The sequence below is a fragment of the Theobroma cacao genome, chromosome 6, assembly GCF_000208745.1.
Source record: "Theobroma cacao cultivar B97-61/B2 chromosome 6, Criollo_cocoa_genome_V2, whole genome shotgun sequence".
Taxonomy (NCBI): Eukaryota; Viridiplantae; Streptophyta; class Magnoliopsida; order Malvales; family Malvaceae; genus Theobroma; species Theobroma cacao.
In genome coordinates, this window is record NC_030855.1 from 20,809,828 (window position 1) to 20,829,851 (window position 20,024).

General features: G+C 34.4%; 3 protein-coding genes and 1 long non-coding RNA gene across 4 annotated transcripts; 1 reads left to right on the top strand and 3 right to left on the bottom strand.

The window, feature by feature from the left end:
- LOC108662373 lies at positions 967-3,959 on the top strand. Its single transcript, XR_001928287.1, has 2 exons — positions 967-1,513; positions 3,460-3,959. It is a non-coding gene; the product is annotated as an uncharacterized LOC108662373 (long non-coding RNA).
- LOC18596339 lies at positions 7,808-10,384 on the bottom strand. Its single transcript, XM_018122532.1, has one exon. It carries the CDS (start codon positions 9,434-9,436, stop codon positions 8,300-8,302), a length of 1,137 nt encoding a protein of 378 aa, XP_017978021.1. The 5' UTR covers positions 9,437-10,384; the 3' UTR covers positions 7,808-8,299.
- LOC18596340 (putative glucose-6-phosphate 1-epimerase) lies at positions 11,257-16,481 on the bottom strand. The gene is made up of 8 exons (XM_007024750.2): positions 16,200-16,481; positions 14,730-14,804; positions 14,131-14,187; positions 13,887-14,047; positions 13,336-13,476; positions 12,665-12,767; positions 12,462-12,561; positions 11,257-11,667 (listed from the first exon to the last, which is right to left on the bottom strand). The coding sequence occupies exons 1-8, from the start codon at positions 16,290-16,292 to the stop codon at positions 11,453-11,455; spliced, it is 945 nt and encodes a 314-aa protein (XP_007024812.2). The 5' UTR covers positions 16,293-16,481; the 3' UTR covers positions 11,257-11,452.
- On the bottom strand, positions 18,497-19,606 carry LOC18596341 (fasciclin-like arabinogalactan protein 14). Its single transcript, XM_018123899.1, has one exon. It carries the CDS (start codon positions 19,604-19,606, stop codon positions 18,692-18,694), a length of 915 nt encoding a protein of 304 aa, XP_017979388.1. The 3' UTR covers positions 18,497-18,691.

Consider the following 20,024-nt stretch of genomic DNA (forward strand, 5'->3'; position numbering starts at 1 on the left):
ATGCTGCATTCGGAATTTTGATAAATGACTTTTATAAGTAACTCCAATATGTATATATGACTTATTATATATTATGGTGGAGAGATTTCCATTTCATAATGTTTAAAATAAATTTGATACGGTGAATCTAAGGTTGAGTAGGGGCTTCAAATTTGGCCAAAAAAAAATTTGTTAGGAATGTGATAGAACTGATTTTGAAATTTTTTAAAAGATTTATTAGTATAGAAAGAAAAAAATATATGGAAGAGAATCATTACCTATGTCAACAACCATAAAATCTTTTTATTTTATATCCACAAAACACGTAGATTTAATAGCAAAATCTTTAATTACGTGCTCAAGAAATTATTATAAAGGAAGGATTTATATAAAGATTTTTAAGTCAAGTTTGTAAATTTATCTATTAAGAATATCAAATAAAAATTGATATGAATAAATTGATAGAGTTTAAGAAAAATAATAATAATATGTTAAAAAACCAAGGATGCTATTTACACACAAAATTTTAATTGATATTTATTGAACAGAAAAAATTCTATCATAATTTTTAATAAAAGGTAATTTGTATTTCAATCACGAAACCAATAGTATTCATACAATTTATGTACATAAAATTTTCTTGAAAAACCTGGATTATCTCTCATTCCTTTAATTTCGTATTGATGTTCACCTTCATATCCCCTTTCATTTGGAATTATGTATAAAATAGTACTTTCTGGATTGACACCTAAGTTTAGCCTAAAAATCTTGCTTTTCTTTAGTATTAGTGCTTGCAAATATATTCCAAGCTAACTTTTTGCAAACCAATTAAGCATAAATATCAAACCGTCCCACAACAATCTAATATCCAATATTTGATAAGACTATTAAAAGTCCATACATTTTGTTAACTGTCAATTTAATGGAATAACAACAAAAAGAATATAAAAAAAAAATATGAAGGAGATTTATTCTTTATTACTACTTTGGGCGGCCAACCGTAGGAAACCAAGTGTAGTCATGGTCTTCTCCAACCAAAACCAAACCCAAAACCAAAGTTACTTAAAATAATAACCGCCTCAACTGTATATCGGTCACGTGTCGGTGGCCCTTTGCCCTCTTCTCTCTGTAAAATTGTAGTAATACTCCTCCCATCCCACCACCACTTATAAACTCACTTTTCTCCCTCGAAAAAACATTAGCCTAACTTGGGCTTTCCAAGGATTTTATGGTTATGTTGGAGCTACTACTAAGCTCCTCCATGCTCCCTTTCTTCTTCATCTACACAAAGGCAAAGCTATAGCTTTTTGTTTCCTTCTTGTTTAATTCTCTTTGTATTTGTCGATATAGGAGAGAGGTCTGGCCGGGTTCAAGACGATAGCGTTTAGAATATTTGGTGGTGGTGGAAAGAGGAAGAAGAGCAAGAAGAAGATTAAAGTCAAGGAAAAATTCATGGATTGGTGGCATAAGATGATCTTCCCTGTCAGAAGAGTTTGGTTTGCTGTTTCTGCTCGTGTTAAAGCTCGCAAAAACGGTGCGTTTTTTTCCAACTCGTATAACATAACTCATTAAACTCTCTTTCTCTCTCTCTCTCTCTCTGTCCGTCCCTGTTGTTCTTGTTTTCCACGACCTTTTTGAAATTATCTATTTGTTCCTCCTCCTCCTTGTTCTTGTTATAATGAAAGTTTGGTTTATCTTTGTGTATTTGGGATTTTTCATTATTATTTGTCACCAGGCAACATAAAACCATGTAAATTTATTCTTTGATTCCTTTTATCTAGCTTTTTCCCTCACCTAGCTCCTACCTCTCTTTGTGTTTTTCGTTTTGCGTTTGGATGCAGCGGCTTTAATTCTTCCTCTGTTTTCATTTTTTTTCATGAACTTTACTTGCTAATTACTACTATTATTAGTGAAGGAGAGGAGATGGCTCTTTGAATTTTTGTTATTGAATTTATGTGTTTAGTTCTAAAGTGGTCCCTTCCTTTTTCATCAATCACAATTTCTTTGTCATTTTGTTTCTTTAATGCCAATGGTCACGTCAAGATTGTTGAATGGAAGGTCCATAGTAGATAAGAGTGCTTTGTCTAGATATTTATTTCCAATTTTTATAATCGCTAACACCAATTTAGATGTATACACAAGTCTTAGCTATCTACTCTAAAATATAAAGAAACCCTTTTAATTATTTCAAAACTTTTAATTTTTCTTCGGTCATAAGAATGGTTAGGGCCCCATGGGGAGACCATGACCCCATCCTTTCTTTTTTTTTTTTTTCCTGTTTGAAAGCTTACTAATTAACCACATATCAAAATCTTGATTTGGAAGTCACTTAAGGAGAAAGATTAGTTTAAAAGATTATTATTATTATTATTCCATTAATGATAGAAACATACACTAAAATCCACCTCAAATAAAAAAAATACATAATTTTGACGACAATTAAATACTAAAAATAATGTAACACAATTAAAACCTCTTTTTGAGAAAGTATAAAATTAAAGCGTTAAAAAGGAAGATAGAGGAAAGTTGATTGAGGATGTTTAGGAAAGTTACGATCTAATCTATTTATGTGGATGTTGTACGCAGCAGACTGCATAAATAATTATTTTATCTTCAATTATTGAGTTACATAAATATAACAAACAAACATATTATGCTATTTAATAGTGAAATTATTTAAATCATAAGTGAAACATGATTCAGATGACCGTACCATGTTGTCAACATTATTGCAAAAGGTGATATTGAACGGATTAGCCATTTTGTTTTTGTTTTTGTTTTTTTTTTATGCATTTTATGCACATAAAAAATCAAGGATACACAGCTTTGAAAGATTCCATTAATGGTGGGCTACATCCACTAAACTAAAATCCACTTGAAGACAAAGCGTGTGACGTTATGGTAATGTATGAGAGATTGAGAGATTATAGTTTCTCATTGACTTTTAATGCTGCAATCCAAACCCGTAGTGTCCACTATGAAACCATGGTTTCCTTTACCCAAAAAACACACATAAATCTTCTTCGATTAGCAGAAGGAAAAGGAATCAACCCAACTTTTTTTTTTTTTCCAATGCAAGGTTTACTTACTCGTACAAGGTAAGCGGTACCAATGGTCCATGCGCCGAAAGGCCAGGATCATTATCTTTTTTAGTGCAGCTTTTTGCTCAAGTTAGCGATGGCCCGAAAACAACATATATCACTTTTTTATTTTAATCAGAAAGTTAGAGCACAAATGCAGCCCAGATAACTGATATTTGCGGCCAGGACCACTCAGCTAAGAGCATCACAATTAATGCTAAACATGTCTACTGAAAGGATACTCCTAGGCCTTCAAACAAAGGGGGCAGCAATATCTCTACTTATATTCCTTGATTGTGGTTTAGTTTGTTTTTGTCTTATAGAATATGATAAAATATATTATCATAGAGAGGATTGGTTACTAACCTTTTTTCTTCATGGTGTTGCTGCTGGCATGCAGGTGCAGGGCTTTTGAAGCTTCATGATGATGTACAAACTTGTGGATACCAAGATGTGCAGGTGATGTGGGAGATGCTGAGAAGATCAGAAACAGAGCTGATAGCTAACAATGCCAAGCGCAAGCAACGACCTTTCTGGAGAGTTTTTGTGTGGTCTAACAACAGTTCATCCTCATCCTTCTCGGCAAATCATGCCTAACTTGATACCATTTGGATACTACTACTATTATAATAAAAAGTAATAATGTTTTCTCAGTGTCCTGCAACCTGACATTGGCATCATAATTTTAGAACCGGACAGCCGACATTGCAGTGGCATGGTACAGAGCTGTTGCAACTATGTTCAAATCCAAATATAAGATGATGTATCACTATTACTTCTCCTGGGGGTAAAATATATGCTTTCAAACGACGAAGTCATTCTTGTATATCTGTGATATTTTGTCATGACTTGTAATCAAATTACAACACAGAGCTTCATCAGTAAGCTCAATTTCACTCACTGGTGTGGCTGCAGCCATCGCATGTGTATGTATCAGTGGATAAAGAAACTAAAAGTTTAATTCCACAAAATGAGTAACAAAACATGTTTGAACTTTGGCAATAGAAAATTATCACAAACAGCACCTCCCCACATCTGCAATTTGCACTGACCTTAGAGCTTATTCTGAAGTCTGAGCCAAAGCCCACACAACCATCATTTTTCCTGGAAACAACGGCTAGTGGATTGTACAACGGACGGTTGTGCTTAATTTTGCTCCTGCCTCATTGCATTAATAAAAGGAAAGGCTCAACGTATCTGAAATCAAATTAGCATGTATCATTGGGGCATTAACTACGAAAAGATTTCATCTTGTTGTCCATGCTATTTGATAAAAAACCCAAACCCTTGCTACACAATAAATGCAAATATTTGACTCAACATGAACTTGTGATCATAACATATTCTTACAAACAATTTAACATGACTAATAGAAGAAGCATAAAAATCATTTTCATGAAGCACCCAGACATTTAGCTATATATTTGTCCATTTACCTTTTGCCCCATGCCAGTGGCATTAAGGAGTAAAGCCAAGCAAGTACTACAACTTTAGGCCACTCTGTCTAATATAGAAAGGTTCTCTTCGGTATTGTGTGCCCCTTTAATGAAGCAGTCAAGCAGAAATATGCCAAAAATAGACAGGAACACGTTCAAGTACTTTTCCCTGTCCCTGTAGCCTACCCGGTAACTTTAGGCTTGCTCATACATGGTTCTAGCATCCACCCTTAGAAAACACATTCCAGGTGCACAGACTTCCTTAATAGATCAACAAAAACAATAAACATAGCAATACCTATAAAATTATTAAAATTAAATTACAGACTAAGGTGCAATGTTCAAAAAGATGAAATAACGGAAACAAAAGAAACCACAATTTCAAAACATTGCAATCCTGGTCAGTTCAGGTCACCTGCCTCCTGCAATGTTATGATATTGGGAATAGCAAGCAATAATACTTCACAAGTCATTTACAAGACCAATGGAAATGTAGTGATTAGTGCTTTGCAAGGCATGTTACTGTACGTCTCCGTTGCAAGCACAATGCCACAAATAACGTATGCAAAACTCGGACTGTTGCTATTAATGTAGCACATAACCATTTTTTAGCTCTTTTATATTATTTTTGCAACAAATTTAAATGAACTTACAGCATTTAATTAATCTCATAGTTCTTCAATTTCTTGAAGGAGGATATCAACTATTATCGAATTTGTTGGTCCCAAATAAATGTGATGGAAGGATGAATAACATTTTTTTACTCTTGACAAGATGAGGAACTAATTTAAAAAAGCAATGAAAATAAAAATACAGTAGACAATGCGTAGAAGTTTAGAGTGATTCGGTCCAAAACCTACATCCACTACCTTAATTATCCAATCAAAAATTTTTCAAACTAATCCACTATAAACCGATGAAATTCACAAACTTTCACCAAACTTTTACAATAGTTTTTACCAGACTCAACCAAAACCCTTCATAATAGTTTTTTCCGAACTCAACTATAACCCAACACTTAACTTTTTAAGGTTAAGTTAGAACCTTTACCTAAACAAGCAATCATAGCTTGATTGAACCCATTAGAGTGACCCTTTCACTCTAAGAACATAAAGAGAGATGAAATAAAAGTGTACCTATGATCACAAAGTTGATTTAAGTCGTACAAGTTGAAGTGCAAAATACAACTACAAAGATAGGCGTTGAGTGCAGTAAAGTGCAGGGAGAGTTTTGCTGGTTTTTTTTAGCTCTTTTTGCTTGGAGGCCTTCTATCCTTCATTTCTAGCCGTTGGAACCTTTTTTTATACTTGAAGAAACAACTCTGATGGCAATTTGACAGTTTTCTGACCGTTGGAAACAGTTAAGAGTTGGTTCTAACTGTTAATCTGTCTTTTAGTGTAAACTTCAAAATTACAGGCAAAATGCTCTTAGTCGATTAACCAATATCTTAGTCGACTAAGTTGTCTCTGTCTTCTATGCCCAGTTTTTGGCAGTTCTGACAGTGTGCACTTAGTCGACTAATTCATTTTTTGGTCGATTAAGTTGGTTCTATTTTTCAATACTCTTTAGTTCGTCAATCTTTAATTTAAATCTTAACTAACTAACTTTTCATTAACCGACTAAGGAGCTTCTGTCTTGTTTATCAATTGTGACTTTCTTATTTCTATGCTCTTTGATATGTGTATTTTTAATTATTGTTTATTTATTTGCATATAATTTTATACTGCACACTTAAATAGAAATATTAGACACAAATGAAATGAAAATATTTTATTATCATAAAAAAACTAATGGAGCAAACAGAATTTAACTCTTATCTATCTATGTTCTTTCACATACAACATCAGTAGAACTGATACTTCATTAGATAATTAAATATATTAGAGTTGTTGAAGATAATGCTATATCGGACAAGAACTCAAGAACCCATGTGTTTTAGGATAAGCAAGGGAATGTGGACTAGACTGTAGCATATACAAGGTGAAACAGTTGGGATTAGAGAGTTTAATTCAGATACTTATATGAAATACTAAGTTGTAGCTGTGATAGGCTGACAGAAATTGTGATCAAGTCAAAGTGTGAAATCCTCATGCTTCTACCATGACTGGTGTATTAGAAGAGAACATAACGTTTAAATGGAAAAATAATAAAAAAATCAGTCCAACAATGAGTCCGGTAAAAATAAATGCATGTTAAATCATAGATCAATGCAAGAAAAAAGAATAGCCATAAATAGCAATGGCCTATTTTCTAATCACATAAAAATCATTATATAAGAAACCTTTAATCTGAGTGCTACAATTCAAACAATTAGCAGTAAGATGAGTGTTTTACCGTAAATAGAACCTCCAAAAATATCATGTCGGAGATACTTGTAAATACACCCTAAATGCTTTATAACATTGGGTATGTGTACCCTGATATATTCTTACGAACCAAATTTCTGGAAAACTCTAATCTAGATTAAGTAAAATAAGAGGGTTGTGAGAATCCATGTCTCAAACCTCTGAAAGGAAAGAAACTCAAATTTCGGGAGCCACAGATACATTGATCTGGAGATTGAGCTTTATTTGCTATTTTTTTCTCAAAGCTAATTAAATCTAACTGGAAAAATGTGTTAATAAGCCTGTGGGAAATGAAGTCTTACACCCATTAAGAATCCAGGCAACTAATAGGCCAAACTGGAAAGTAAGAAACCCAAGGAACCTCCTACAGAATCATGAGCATTTGGAGCTTTATCACTCACTGTGGCTGCGATTTTTTATAAGATATCATTTCATTAGCACTGGATTTGCTTGATCTCCATGGTTCATATATTTCAAGGCTTCTAAATGACAATCCACATAAATAAAAGGAGTAATGAAATAACATTGGTCTACTCTCACGATTCAACAGGCATGCACAGCAATTTGAATATGAGGAAAACCCCGGCCCGGATATCATACCACAAGGGCTGGTAACCATCAGATCAAAGGGATGGTTAGGAGATGCAGAACATTTGGAGTAAATATTTTGTCTCTATAACATGTCATCTAAGCTGAAGAATAGGAAGCAAGAGGAATACATCTGATGAAAATTTTAATTTCCAGTCAATATCACCGACTCAAAGCACTTAAAGTACAGTTAAATAGAGCTAATCTTCATTAGTTCAGAAGAGCCATAACATAAAGTAATAAGAAGTAAAAACTTCAAAAAAAAAAAAGAAAAAGAACAGAAAATCTAAGGTTATAATGTGAATTTGCAGCAAATTCCACATGATAACAATTAAATATGATATTTGTCTATAGAAAAGTTTCAAAGTCCTGGGTAAAATTAGCAAGAATGGTCAAGTGCACATAACTTTTGATATCAAGATTCCAACTGGATTTAAGTTTTGCAAGTACATACATTGGAACTTTACATCACGCAATTTTATCTTCCGACTAAGCTAAAGATATTATTCCTGCAAAACTGTTATAAAAGTTTTTCCTAATGGGCTATAAATTACAGAAAAAACTGGGTGAACCAAAATTATGCTAAAGGTACAACAGGGCAACCAAATATGGGTTTTCTTTTCTCCTTGTCCCTTTTGGTCAGTTGCCAACTTGCCACTAATTATGGTGTTAGGGATAATACTCTGCCCCCTTCCAATTCATCTTGTAAGGGCATAGTTTTATCCTAAAGGCAGCACACGGATCAAAATGGCCGCAACAGAGTATCTGATGCATCAATGATACCCAAGAAACATTATTGCTACTTTTGGGAACCTTTGGACCAGAAGTTACGAAATCAATTACTCTGACAGAATCACAAGTTCCTGAATTGTTATTCCTCAAATGAACGCATATATATCTTCTCAAGCAGTAATGGCCAGTCTTCCCCAAGTCCCTGTGGGTTCAATTCCATCGCAACTTTGAAATCCAGCAAAGAAATAAGTTTGTAGGATATCTGTCCATCTATCCCTTCTAAAGCCCTACTGCTATTTTGCAACTGATTATGATAACTTGGCAAGACACCATTAACAAGCTTCCCAAACAAATGGTGCTTGAGTGTGTTGTTTCTACTCAAATTACATCCATGCCTGGTTCCTACTAGCTCAATGCACATCCTAATTAACCTCTTTAAGTAGATATCCAACCCATTGCTCAATATATTGGCACAGTCCATTGACACACCTCCAAGGCCCTCCAATGCAGCTAGTTGTTGCATGCGTTCCCTCAGTGCCTCAGAGTCAAGCAATCCACCAGTATCATATGAGTTGGAATATCCACCACTTCTCACAGAAGGCAACGCCCTTCGGGCCCCTGAAATACTATCAGAAAATAATGAAATCCCAAGTGGTGCTTGCAATGAACTTCTAGCACATAACTCCTTTCCATCTTCAACAACCAATAGTTCACTTTTTTCTCTGCTATCTTCAGGAAGAAAACCACCAACTGATCCTTTTGTTAAAGGTAATATCTCAGGGTTGTGAAGCAGAACATCCCTTCCGTTATCTGCTTTTCCCAAGACTTCTTGATGATGCTGCACCAGCTTCCGTATATCATGACAAGTCAGCTTGCCATTCCCAGAGACAACATTTTCATTAGTAATTATTGATTCATGAGAAGCAGAATCCACCTTGGCATTAAGCCTAGTGGATGCTCTAGAGCTTGCTTTCCCAGGCAACAATAGAACATTCCCACTTTGCTGATTCTCATCACCAGTCACCGGCAGCGGAGGAACTTTGGCAAGACAAGCATTTTTCAATATTGAAGAGATTAAGAGATTGTGTAGTCTAACATTCTCTCTCCCAAGAACACGAAAACAGAGCTTATTGAACTCAATTTTGCTTATCTTTAAGTTCAATAGTTTATTCAAATAATGAAAGTATAGCTTCGATCTCTCCAGCCCAAGTCGCTTTATTAACTGAGCTTTCAACTCAATGAGATTGATCCGCGAATGCTGATGCGGTGGTTGCATTGTTCACCGATAAAAATCCATAACCAAATTATTTGACCAAAATTACAGATACGTACACCTTCTTTTAACCCAAAAACCCCAACTAAATTAGGGTTTCTTTGCTCCATTTCCAAAAACCCACTTTCCATAACTCTACTAAAGATGTTCCACTAACTCCAGAAAGACCCATAGACACCAATATAAAACGCATCTTTGCAACCGAGAGTAAAGCTCTCACCAAAGCTCAAAGATTTGAACTTGTCCCTCCAAATTCAATCAATCAAAATTCAAATCACAACCCAAAGAAAAAGCCAAACTTTCTACCACATCAACAAAAAAACCTCCTTTATTTTTCTTCAACTATAGATTGGACCACAAAATCCAGAAAAACAAGCTCAACCTCATAAATCATCTTCTTTATTCAATATAGAGAAGCTAGCAGCAAAATACCACCCTCAAAAGGCAAACTCTTTTACGAGGATCACAAAATTTAAGAAGTTAGAGTTCATGTGAAATTTTCAACTATAGCTTGAATTTCACAGGGAAATCGAATACAACAGAGGTTGCAAAGAAAGAGATGTGAGATTCCAGAGAGAGAGAGAGAATTTCGAAGGTAAATTTTAGTTGCTCTAACCTGTTTGGAGCTCGAGAAAGTGAAGAAAATTTCCTCCAGATACACAAAAGGAAAAATTCGTTTTGCTATCTTCCTTCGTACTCGAGCTTCTTGCTCGTTATATCTTCATTTTCTATTTCTGCGTCTCTCTCTCTCTCTCTCTCTGTCAAGAAAAAAGTGCTGCATTTTCAAAGCATTTTTTTCTGTTTTTCTCTTCCAAAAATCCGTTTGGGCTTTCTGGGTTTGAAATCGAAAGTTTTTTGCAGATTACCCTATTTGATCGATTTTCTTGTCATTCTTTTTCTTTCTTGATTTTTTTTTATATTATGAGCATAATTTTTCGGGAGGAACGTAGAGATCAATTTCACGTTGGTGTAAGGAACGTGAAACAACGCTTTATGTTTTGACCGGAGTAACTAATACGTGTTCAGATGGTATTGGAGGGTGTTGTGCACGGTCAAAGAGTAGGATCTGACGGAAGATGAGGATAAAATAAATATGTGATTACCGATAGCAGATAATTTTCGAACATTGTACTACTCATTATTGGCAATTCCATGTCTGACTTCCACCAAAATATATATTTTTTTTGAATATAAAGAAAAACTTTATTAAAGACAAAAAGATCGTACCAATAATATTAATTTTTGCTAAATCAACTTTCTCGGGGCAAACAACATTGGATAGGATATAGCAAGAAAGAAATAATTATGTTAGATTATTCCATACTTTTATATTTAATTTATTAGACTCTTGTTCATACTTGTAGTTTCACAATTCAAGTCATTTAGTATTTTATGTCATTATTATTAAATTTTAGCAATGCATAATCAACATAAAATACGGAAATACCATAACTTTTCCGCCAATGAAATTTGCATCTAAGAATGTTCAAATAGAGTACCTTTCTACCCGAAAGACTGCATAGTTCCCCATGTTCATTAAAATCTTCGTTATTCATAATTACAACACAATTTGTTATTCTAATACTTTCATTAAGTTTCTTAGTTTCCTCCTCACAGTTCCAAAAAGTTATCGGCACTTGAAAACTACGAGTTGTTCTGTAATCTCACAAATGATTTTATTACCGAACTGGCAAGCTCTAATAAATTTGCTTGTACAATTTTCTGAAAATTATACTGCTATATCAATAAGAAAATGGACCTCAACATGCAACAACAGAGTATTTCCTAGAAACTAAATCTAAAAAATTAATGGACTAGTAATCAAACATCCAAAGAACCTGAATTTGCAAAATTACCATACCCTTTATATGAAATTTTCGGCACCATAGAGAATTTTTGCAATTAAAATGCTTTGGCTAGCACCTATTGTGGAGCCAATAGTTTGAGGCCTAATCGGCTGTGCAAATCTGATTGCTGTCCTTAAACTGTACAAAGAGATGCCCAAGAAAAAGCCAACATTCAACCACTACAGAATACTCTTCGTGGGTCGAGTTGTCCGCTACAGTAACTGGAAGGAACAGCTGAGAGCTCCTGCCGTCCTCTCCACTCTTCACCAGGTTTCAAGGTGATTGGCTTCTCCACACAAGCAGCCTCTACGCATAGCATATGTTTATACTCATCATCACCGAAATCAGGCATTGCCTTTGCTTTCTTATCCCAGGGATTCCACACAACTGAAAATTACAGGAACCAAATGTAACCGGCAATCTAACCATGATTTACATGCTTATCCAATAATGTAAAAGGAAAGATTAAGTGATACATAGCCAAGTAAGCAGTAAATCTCTTACATGTCCAGTCAAAATGTTTTAAAATTAAAAAAGAAAAAAAAGTAGACTCTGTTGTTTGTAATACATATAGTATCACAGTTGAAGTAGCTACAATGGAACTAGAAATACTAGTCAGGTTCAAACATTCATTTGTATCCACACTCCATAACTCCACCAGCATAAAGCTTTCTTAGAATAATACACAACTAGATCAAGATGTTAAGTTAAGAGCAGTTTATATGACACAATTTTGGATGCCCTGCCACTGCATCATATGAAACAACAAATAGTTGTCCTTTGTTCTACACAATTCAGGTTATGCAAGTAAATTTTTCTCCATACCACTCCGACAAACTTTGCTTCTAAACAGGGTAAAAGAACAGAACTATTTTGAAAGGGAAACCTCACTACAGGTGGATTCACCAGGAGGGAGGGATGTCATGGAGAACAATCCCCTAACATGGCAAATAAAGTTAAAAATGGAGCTTTGGATACTAAATAGATAAACCTCATACTGTTTGTTACCTTTAGAGGCTCCAATGACTACTGTGTCAACTGATTCTAGAGTTGTTAACTTCTAAGATGAAGCATGGATCACAGATGAAATATTCATCTCTCCTATAGAAAATACACCTTCACACCATGACTTACATAGTGCTCCAAATTAGTGCAGGAGTATATAGAGACAATAAACTCACCAGCATCTGGAAGTCCATCCTTTCGCAACACAAATGTACGCTTCCTTTCATGGTCCAGGATGGCAATTTTTGTAGGTGTACTAAGATATACTTTATCCACCTTTTTCATCAACGAGAACAGTAATCATAAAACAATAAATACAAATTAGAATAAAAGAAATACAGGAAAAGCACAAGTCTGCTTATGAAAAGTTGACACTAACTTCTGACTCAAACGTTATTGCATCCCCTTGTTCAGTGAATCGCTCTTTGCTCTTCAGGTTATCCAAATAGTCCAGTGTCTCTAGGCCTTCCACTCGCACTTCACTAAATAAAAGTAAATCGAAAAAGAATTGTAAAGAACACAGAATGAGTATGTCCTAGTAATGTATCATAATACTAACATCTAGAACAGACCTTTTTCATTCCATCTGTAATATAAACATTTTATTAAAAGGTGAACCTAATAGAACTTGCTTCTAATCATAACTTTAATCTCACTATACAATATTTCAAGATCAAATCATCATCTGTTGCAAGAATATTTAGAAAATCTATGTGCAATAGCAAAGCAAATCCATTTACCTAGCGTGTAGAAGACTGTAACATGCATAAGTTTTAATCATATGTGTAACTAAGTTATGTCACAACTTTGATCTCATATTTATACTCCAGCTTTTGACAGTCCTAGTTCCTCCCCTTAAGGCTATAGGGTGATTTCTTCATAGAATGTTCACCAGAGATTGCATCTCACACTGCTTTCAACTCTTTAGAAAAAGGTAGCCAGCATTGTAACTAAAACTGAAACTAACAAAATTACAGATACATAATTCTGTGTTTAAATGCAGATTCCCATGAGTAAAAACCACACGATAGCAAGATACATATAATAAACCTGATATCAGTGACGAAAAAGTAGGTGTGATAGGCAAATGTAAATGTAAACGACTTTCCATCAGTGTTTGTATTTCGAATGCGGGATGTCAACATCAAATCACCTCCAGGTCCCAGAGCTACCCTTAACCGACACTCATACCTGCACATAATTGCATATTCCTTAATCCAAATTATAGGACTTCAGTATCAGTCTCACACACACAAGTAATGCTTTAAATGTACAAACCACATTCATAGACAAGTGACGCACAAATGTAATCAGTTAACCCATAAATCTACAGACAGAACACATTTAGGACTAATTTTAACACTAGATACTTCTTAACTCCAAAACAACAGACAACCTAATGCCGTAATTAGAAAATTCCTTTTGTGGCGAAAAAAGGAACTTTTATAGAGGAAATAAACAGCATTAAAATCTGGTCCAGACAGTAGTTTAACAATTATTACATGCCAGTTTAACAACTTTGCTTAAAGAGGAGCATTGACATTGAAATGCCAATTTAAGAAATGTGTTAAATAAATCAAAATTCATATTGAGTAATGCACCTGTGAGGCCAGATCTTCACATCTTCTTCAGAAGGCCTGAGGATTAAGTCAACGAAGGCCCTGTGAGAAGTATTTGATGGAAATGGTGGGGGATTGGGATCAACACTCCAAAATCGATTCCTTGCAAATCCATGTTGCTCAAGAGAACCATTATTTCCAAACTGCGTATGGCAAACAATTGACCTTGGAAACAAAAATATAAAAAATAGCAAAAACAAATAGATAAAAGTATTAAAGCACGTACTTGAGGAAAACAGATCGGTATACCTCCACGAATTGCCTTAGGAGGCTTAAAAGTAGTCTGCAGAAAGCACAAATTATTAATTGAGAGGGCATTCATAAAAATTTGGCAAATCTGTTCAAATTGCTAGTTTTCTTCCTGTATAAAATCCAAATACATCAACCATTTCAATTAAAGATTCTTCTGTACTTTATGAAAATTTAAAAACCTTATCCTTATCGAAAGGTCAGTATAAGTGACAGTCATTTTGACATTCCTCTCCTTCTGAAACTATCTAAGAACTCATATTGTCAAAAGTGCTTTCTGAGCACTAGCCTCTTAACCAAGAAGAAGCATTAAGTGTTAATCAAACACCCAAGAAAATACTATAACTTGTATGTGATTAATCATCACACTGCACAATTAATGGGGCATTTAGTAGCACGTAGTTGCCTAATAAGTGGGATAAAGCGATAACACCACTGCCACCACCAATGTGGTAAATTCATTTCATGAACTATTACATGCACATTTTAAGACTATCTCTAATGATGAACGGTAGATCATTAATAACTGGTGAAGAGGTAACTTGAACGCATTAAATTCTTAAGCTAAACAGATACCTTACTACTAAGGAAAAGCAGCTCTTCCCCGTGTTCATTCTTCCAAGAAGTGACTTGACCTCCATACAGATAAACCTATTTAAGAAAAAAAAAATGGAAAAAGCAGAATGAACACAAGAAACTGATTTGTTTCCCAAGCATATTTTAATTTTTTCAGGTTTAAAAAAGAAGAAGAAGAAGAAGAAGAAGAGGGAAGAAAGAATAAATTGCACTAGTTAAGCGGCACTCATGACTTCCACAGTTCATGAAATAGGATTTCAAGGATACTAATTCCACTTTAATGTATGTTTAATAGAAGAAAAATCAATCAAAAAAATTGTACATACTCAAACAAACCAATTAATGTTCAGACTGATATTAATCATTAGCAAATAATTGATGAGGTGCCATGATCTCAGGGATACCAATATGGATTACATCTATACACCCATGGTGGGGTTCGAAAAACTACACAAGTGGATTTAATCGATCATCACGTGTCCATTTAGCTACATATGTTAACTTAATAATTGAACATTGACTTCATTATTTATCATTCAATAGAAACGTTGTAAGCATATTAACTCACTTGTGGTCGTTTAAAACTCTCTCACTCGTGTATAGAAAATAATAGTCTTACTAACATTGCCATCATGACTTACCATTAAAAGAAATCACGCATGCACAAATGCATGCCAGAGTACACTAACAACAAGAAAGATTGGTGTTCTAAAACATCTTCTATACATGGCATAAACTCTTTCCACTTTAAAATATATCTCAAGTTTGTTCATGTGCCAAACAACCCTGCGAGTACTTGTTCCATAAACACTCTTGAGTATTCACGTAAACTAATAATTTCTCCCACCATCTCCACAAAATATTCGAGAGGGAAAGTTTTCGCAAATTAAAACGTGATATAATTAGTAATCATGTGCTGAAAACTGCAGCTCAAGTTTGGTTTCACAAGAATCTGTCATACAATTTTATGGAATTGGTTAAAACACTTTAGCTTCCTTTCACTTTCACGCACATGCAAAAGTTTGGTTTCACAACAATCTTCTGCAGATATCTTCTTGATCTTCTTTTCACTATAAAACGCTTTTGGTCTATTTACCACCACGACAAGAGAAATCTTGATGAATTCTTCCTTAATCTAAAGTAAATGCAAGCTTAACGAATCATCACAAGATTTATTAAGCAAAACGGTTACAAGATTAAATCATCAGAGTTTCATAATACAGCAAACTAAGACAATCGCAAGATCTAAATCGATAAATTCAATAATCAACTAAACAAAATCACGCAAAACGCTTCAAAGAAACGATAATTTTTTACAATGCGGCCAACATGTTAAGACAGACTCGAAGATTTCGAACTAAAATCACAATAATCATTTCGTTTCGAGAACAGAGACAAGAATGATCCGATAACAAAACGCAAACGAGAGATCAGATAAAAAGGAAAGAAAGAGAGAATGAAAGGGAAAACCTCAGCAGAGCAACCGCGAATCTCCCTTAAAATGACCTTGTCGAGGCCATTGACACCTTTACAGTGCTCGACATGCATTTTCTCTGCAGACATCTAAGGAATTCTTTGAATATCTATCTTGAGATCGAATCGTCCTTCCAAATGAGAAAGAGAAAGGAAGAGGAGAGAGAAGGACAGAAAGAGAAAGACAGAGAGAGAGAGAGAGAGCGAGAAGAGTATTTTGGAGGATTTTCGGAGGGGTCTACAACTAATTAAGGAACATCAGATTATGAGAAAGCTCTTACCATTTTCTGTCTATCTACTCGTACTAAAGTTTTTAATTTATTTTATTTTATTTTAATCCGTTTCCATTATCCGTGTTTTTCTGGTAAGATTTATTTTCATTCGGTTTTTCCTTAGTTAGGAAATGACGGTGCGTGCTTGCGTTACCTTGACGTGTATATATATATATTCCTGATTATAAGCTATGGATTTTTTTTCCTAATATATATTTGTTTATTCGCTCCCCTTTTATCCATTTGAATTTATTTGCTTTGTGAAAAAGCCACATCATCTTGATTTAAAATAAGGTAACCTTATCTTCTCCGAATAGGTATAGCATCTGTCCTTCCTTTTTTGTTCTTAAATTCAAAAGGGTTATATTAAGCTCAATTCATCTACTCAATTTTATTTTTTTAAAACAAAATTCATAATTTCATGAAGATTATATACAAATAATACGTGTGGAAAAAGAAAATTGAAGCATAAAAAGATGGTTAAAAATGCATGTTGCTCCAAAGTCTACCTCTATTATATATGTAAATGACACATAAGAATAAAAATTATAATCGAAAACATTTAACATATAGAAATACCACATAATTAATACATTTAATTATATATTATTAATAAATACATTAAATAATCAGGCTAAGTGTATAGCAATTCAAAAAAAAGAAACACCTAAAATGATATTTAAATTTGAGATTTATAACCTTTTATAGAATTAACTTACCCTTTATATAACCTTTTCGAGGTTCAAGTTGTTTTTACCAAAAAAAATACATGCTTTTGCCATCTATATCTTATATATTAGTTTTGTTTCCATTCAACATATAAAACTTGAGAGCATATTTCTATAATTATTATATTATAATTAATTAATTAATCATAATTATAGTTTGTATAGACTTTATCAAAATATTATATGGAATTTATATTTATAGGTAGTGAATCCTACGTAATTTTTTTTATATAATTGGATATAAAATTGAATTTGCAAAATGCATGCAGATCTTTTTTTAATATGCATCTTCAATTTATATAATTTTTTTAACTCATTAAAAACCTATTTTCAATGTAATTGAAACGTGTTTTATATTTAACAATTTCTAACGGATTTGGCATTGCACACTTGAAGTACATAATATTGCTTTTAGTTTACAAGAACATTAGTACATAAAAAGGTGAATAAGAAAGCCTAATATGTTTAATTTGAAGAAATAATATTACGTAAATTATATTTAACTCGTGAATCAAAAGATTCAATTCATCGTATAGTTATTAGAAGTTCAAATTGTGAAAATAAGAATTCATTTTCAATTTGAATCTTAAAATAAATGAAGTGAAACTTAATAAAATGAAAAAGAATTACTTCTTATTAGGTAATCTAAGATTGTACATGTAGGGAAAAAAATCAATCAAAAGATTCAGAAACAAGTGAACACCAATTTTCATCATCAATTTTGTGTCTCTTTGTGACAGTGCACCATGAGGGGGTTGATGTGCTTGTGTACCATGGAATTCTTGAAAATTAGAAATTATAAGGTTTAAAAATGATGTGTTTTTTGTTGTCCTAAAACAGTGGCAACAGGCACGCGGAAAGGTTTATGAAGCATAGTTTATATTGCATCAAGCGTTGGGGTATAGTCGTATAGAGAAAATATAAAGATCTGCTTAGACTCACCAGAATTACATGGTGAACATTGTCTGAACATGTTTCTCTTACTAAGGTTTAATGATTTCAAACTAGATTTCGGTATTTTTATGGTTAAGTCTTAGAAATAAGTATTCTGTAATATCAACATTATCCTTTTAATAAATTCAACTTGTTATGTTTGTCAAGTTCTGTCAACCATAATCCCATGTTATAAGAATATGTCCCACTTGCACATGCCTAATCCTTGATTGCAACTTTTGGGGTCCTTCTCAAGAATCAAGATTGACAATCTATTTCCTACCATCGAATCATCAGGCTAAAGCAAAGAAAGCAATTGATTAATTTGACCTAAATTGAGATTTGAGGAGTCGGATTATAATTAATTCCCAGGCATTTATTTCTTAAAAAGGCACTTCTGAAGTTTTTCTTCTACACTAGCAACTCAAAAAAGTTGGAAACAAAAGCCTGCATATATCAGCTTTAGGAAAAACTGGAACATCTCATTACAGTAGGCGAGTATAGCCCAAAACTTCAAATATGAAAAGAACCCAAGCTTTCCTTTTCTTCCTATCTATCAAATCATGGTAAGCAGGAACCAAGCTGAAGTGAACATCATTAGGATGGCGGCAAGATAATTCCCAGAAGTTACAGATGCAGAAGAACTATTATTATCAGCTTCATCTGAATCTGGTCCATCTGCGACTGGATTAGATGCTGATTCTGCAGGAGTATCAGCAGCTGGTGGCTTGGCGACAGAGGGTGCAGTAGCATTGCTCGGGTTAGGCGGGGATGAAGCGGGAGAATCTGCATCAGGTGGTGGTGAAGCATTTCCAGGTGGAGATTTCTTAGGACTTGGAGCTGGTGCTAGGACCTTCCTTGGTGGGGAAGCAGCAGGAGGATGTGGTTTAGTAATTGGGGAACTTGCAGGTGCTTGCGCAGGAGGGGAAGATGGGGTAGTTGAATTTGAGGGTACGTTTATAATATTGCTGATTTGTAGTACTGAAATGTTATACGGTTGAGAAGCAACCGGTTTAATAAAGATGGAGTCGAGGTTAGAACCTGCAGCAGCAGATCCAAAAGCAACCCCACCATTGCCCACGTGAGCCACATTCAAGAAACCTTGTTGGTTTTGGGCTTGCCCGCTTTGCTGGTAAAGCGTGGTGAGGGTTAATGCTGTTTTATTCTGTAGGTTCTTGAGCTTTTCTACACCGAAATAATCTAGTATCACATGCACGCTCAAGGTCTTCTTCATTGCATCTGGCGATTGACCAGAAACTTCGGACATGTTACCATTGGCGACGACAAGGACAGTGACGGTTTGCTCGCTGTTGATTTGATCCGCAACTCCGGTGTGAATCAAATAGTTGTTGAATGTGGTGAAATCGGGGAACTGGCTGAGGATTTGAGTGATGTTAAAAGCATCTGCTGCAGGTAAGAGAAGGAAAAGGGAAAAGAAGAGAGCAACTACTGGAGAAGAAACGGGAGACATTTCTTAACAAATAACGCTACAGTACGGACAAGGGTCAGAGCTATAAGGTTTTATATTAGAACATGTGGATTCAAATTGAAGTCTATATTTGTAGGATTGAGTTTATTCCGCCAAATGAGTGGGGACTTTCTGTTGGTCAGAGAACGAAAGAGCAGATAGTGGAGGTTCCTTCAATTTGTAAAGCCAGATGCACCATGTTTGAAACTTGCACTTCTAAATATAGTAAATTTTGAACTTTATGAGAAGACTATCAGATGTTCCTCATCCCTGAAACCCTTAAACTTGATGTACAGAGATCCTGTCTCCTAGCTTAATAGTCTACTGCATGTGGCTTTCCATTTTATTGGATGTCATACTTTATCATGCATGGTCAATGCAGCTAGATTGTAACTGTAACATAATTTTATGATATGTTAAT

Excerpts from the sequence above, each read along its gene's own strand:
- LOC18596339 (XM_018122532.1), bottom strand. The coding sequence starts at position 9,436 with ATGCAACCACCGCATCAGCATTCGCGGATCAATCTCATTGAGTTGAAA.
- LOC18596340 (XM_007024750.2), bottom strand. The coding sequence starts at position 16,292 with ATGTCTGCAGAGAAAATGCATGTCGAGCACTGTAAAGGTGTCAATGGC. Across the intron at positions 14,048-14,130 it reads TACCGATCTGTTTTCCTCAA|TTTGGAAATAATGGTTCTCT; the intron begins GTACGTGCTTTA and ends TGCCATACGCAG. Across the intron at positions 12,562-12,664 it reads CAATAACGTTTGAGTCAGAA|GTGGATAAAGTATATCTTAG; the intron begins GTTAGTGTCAAC and ends TTGATGAAAAAG.
- LOC18596341 (XM_018123899.1), bottom strand. The coding sequence starts at position 19,606 with ATGTCTCCCGTTTCTTCTCCAGTAGTTGCTCTCTTCTTTTCCCTTTTC.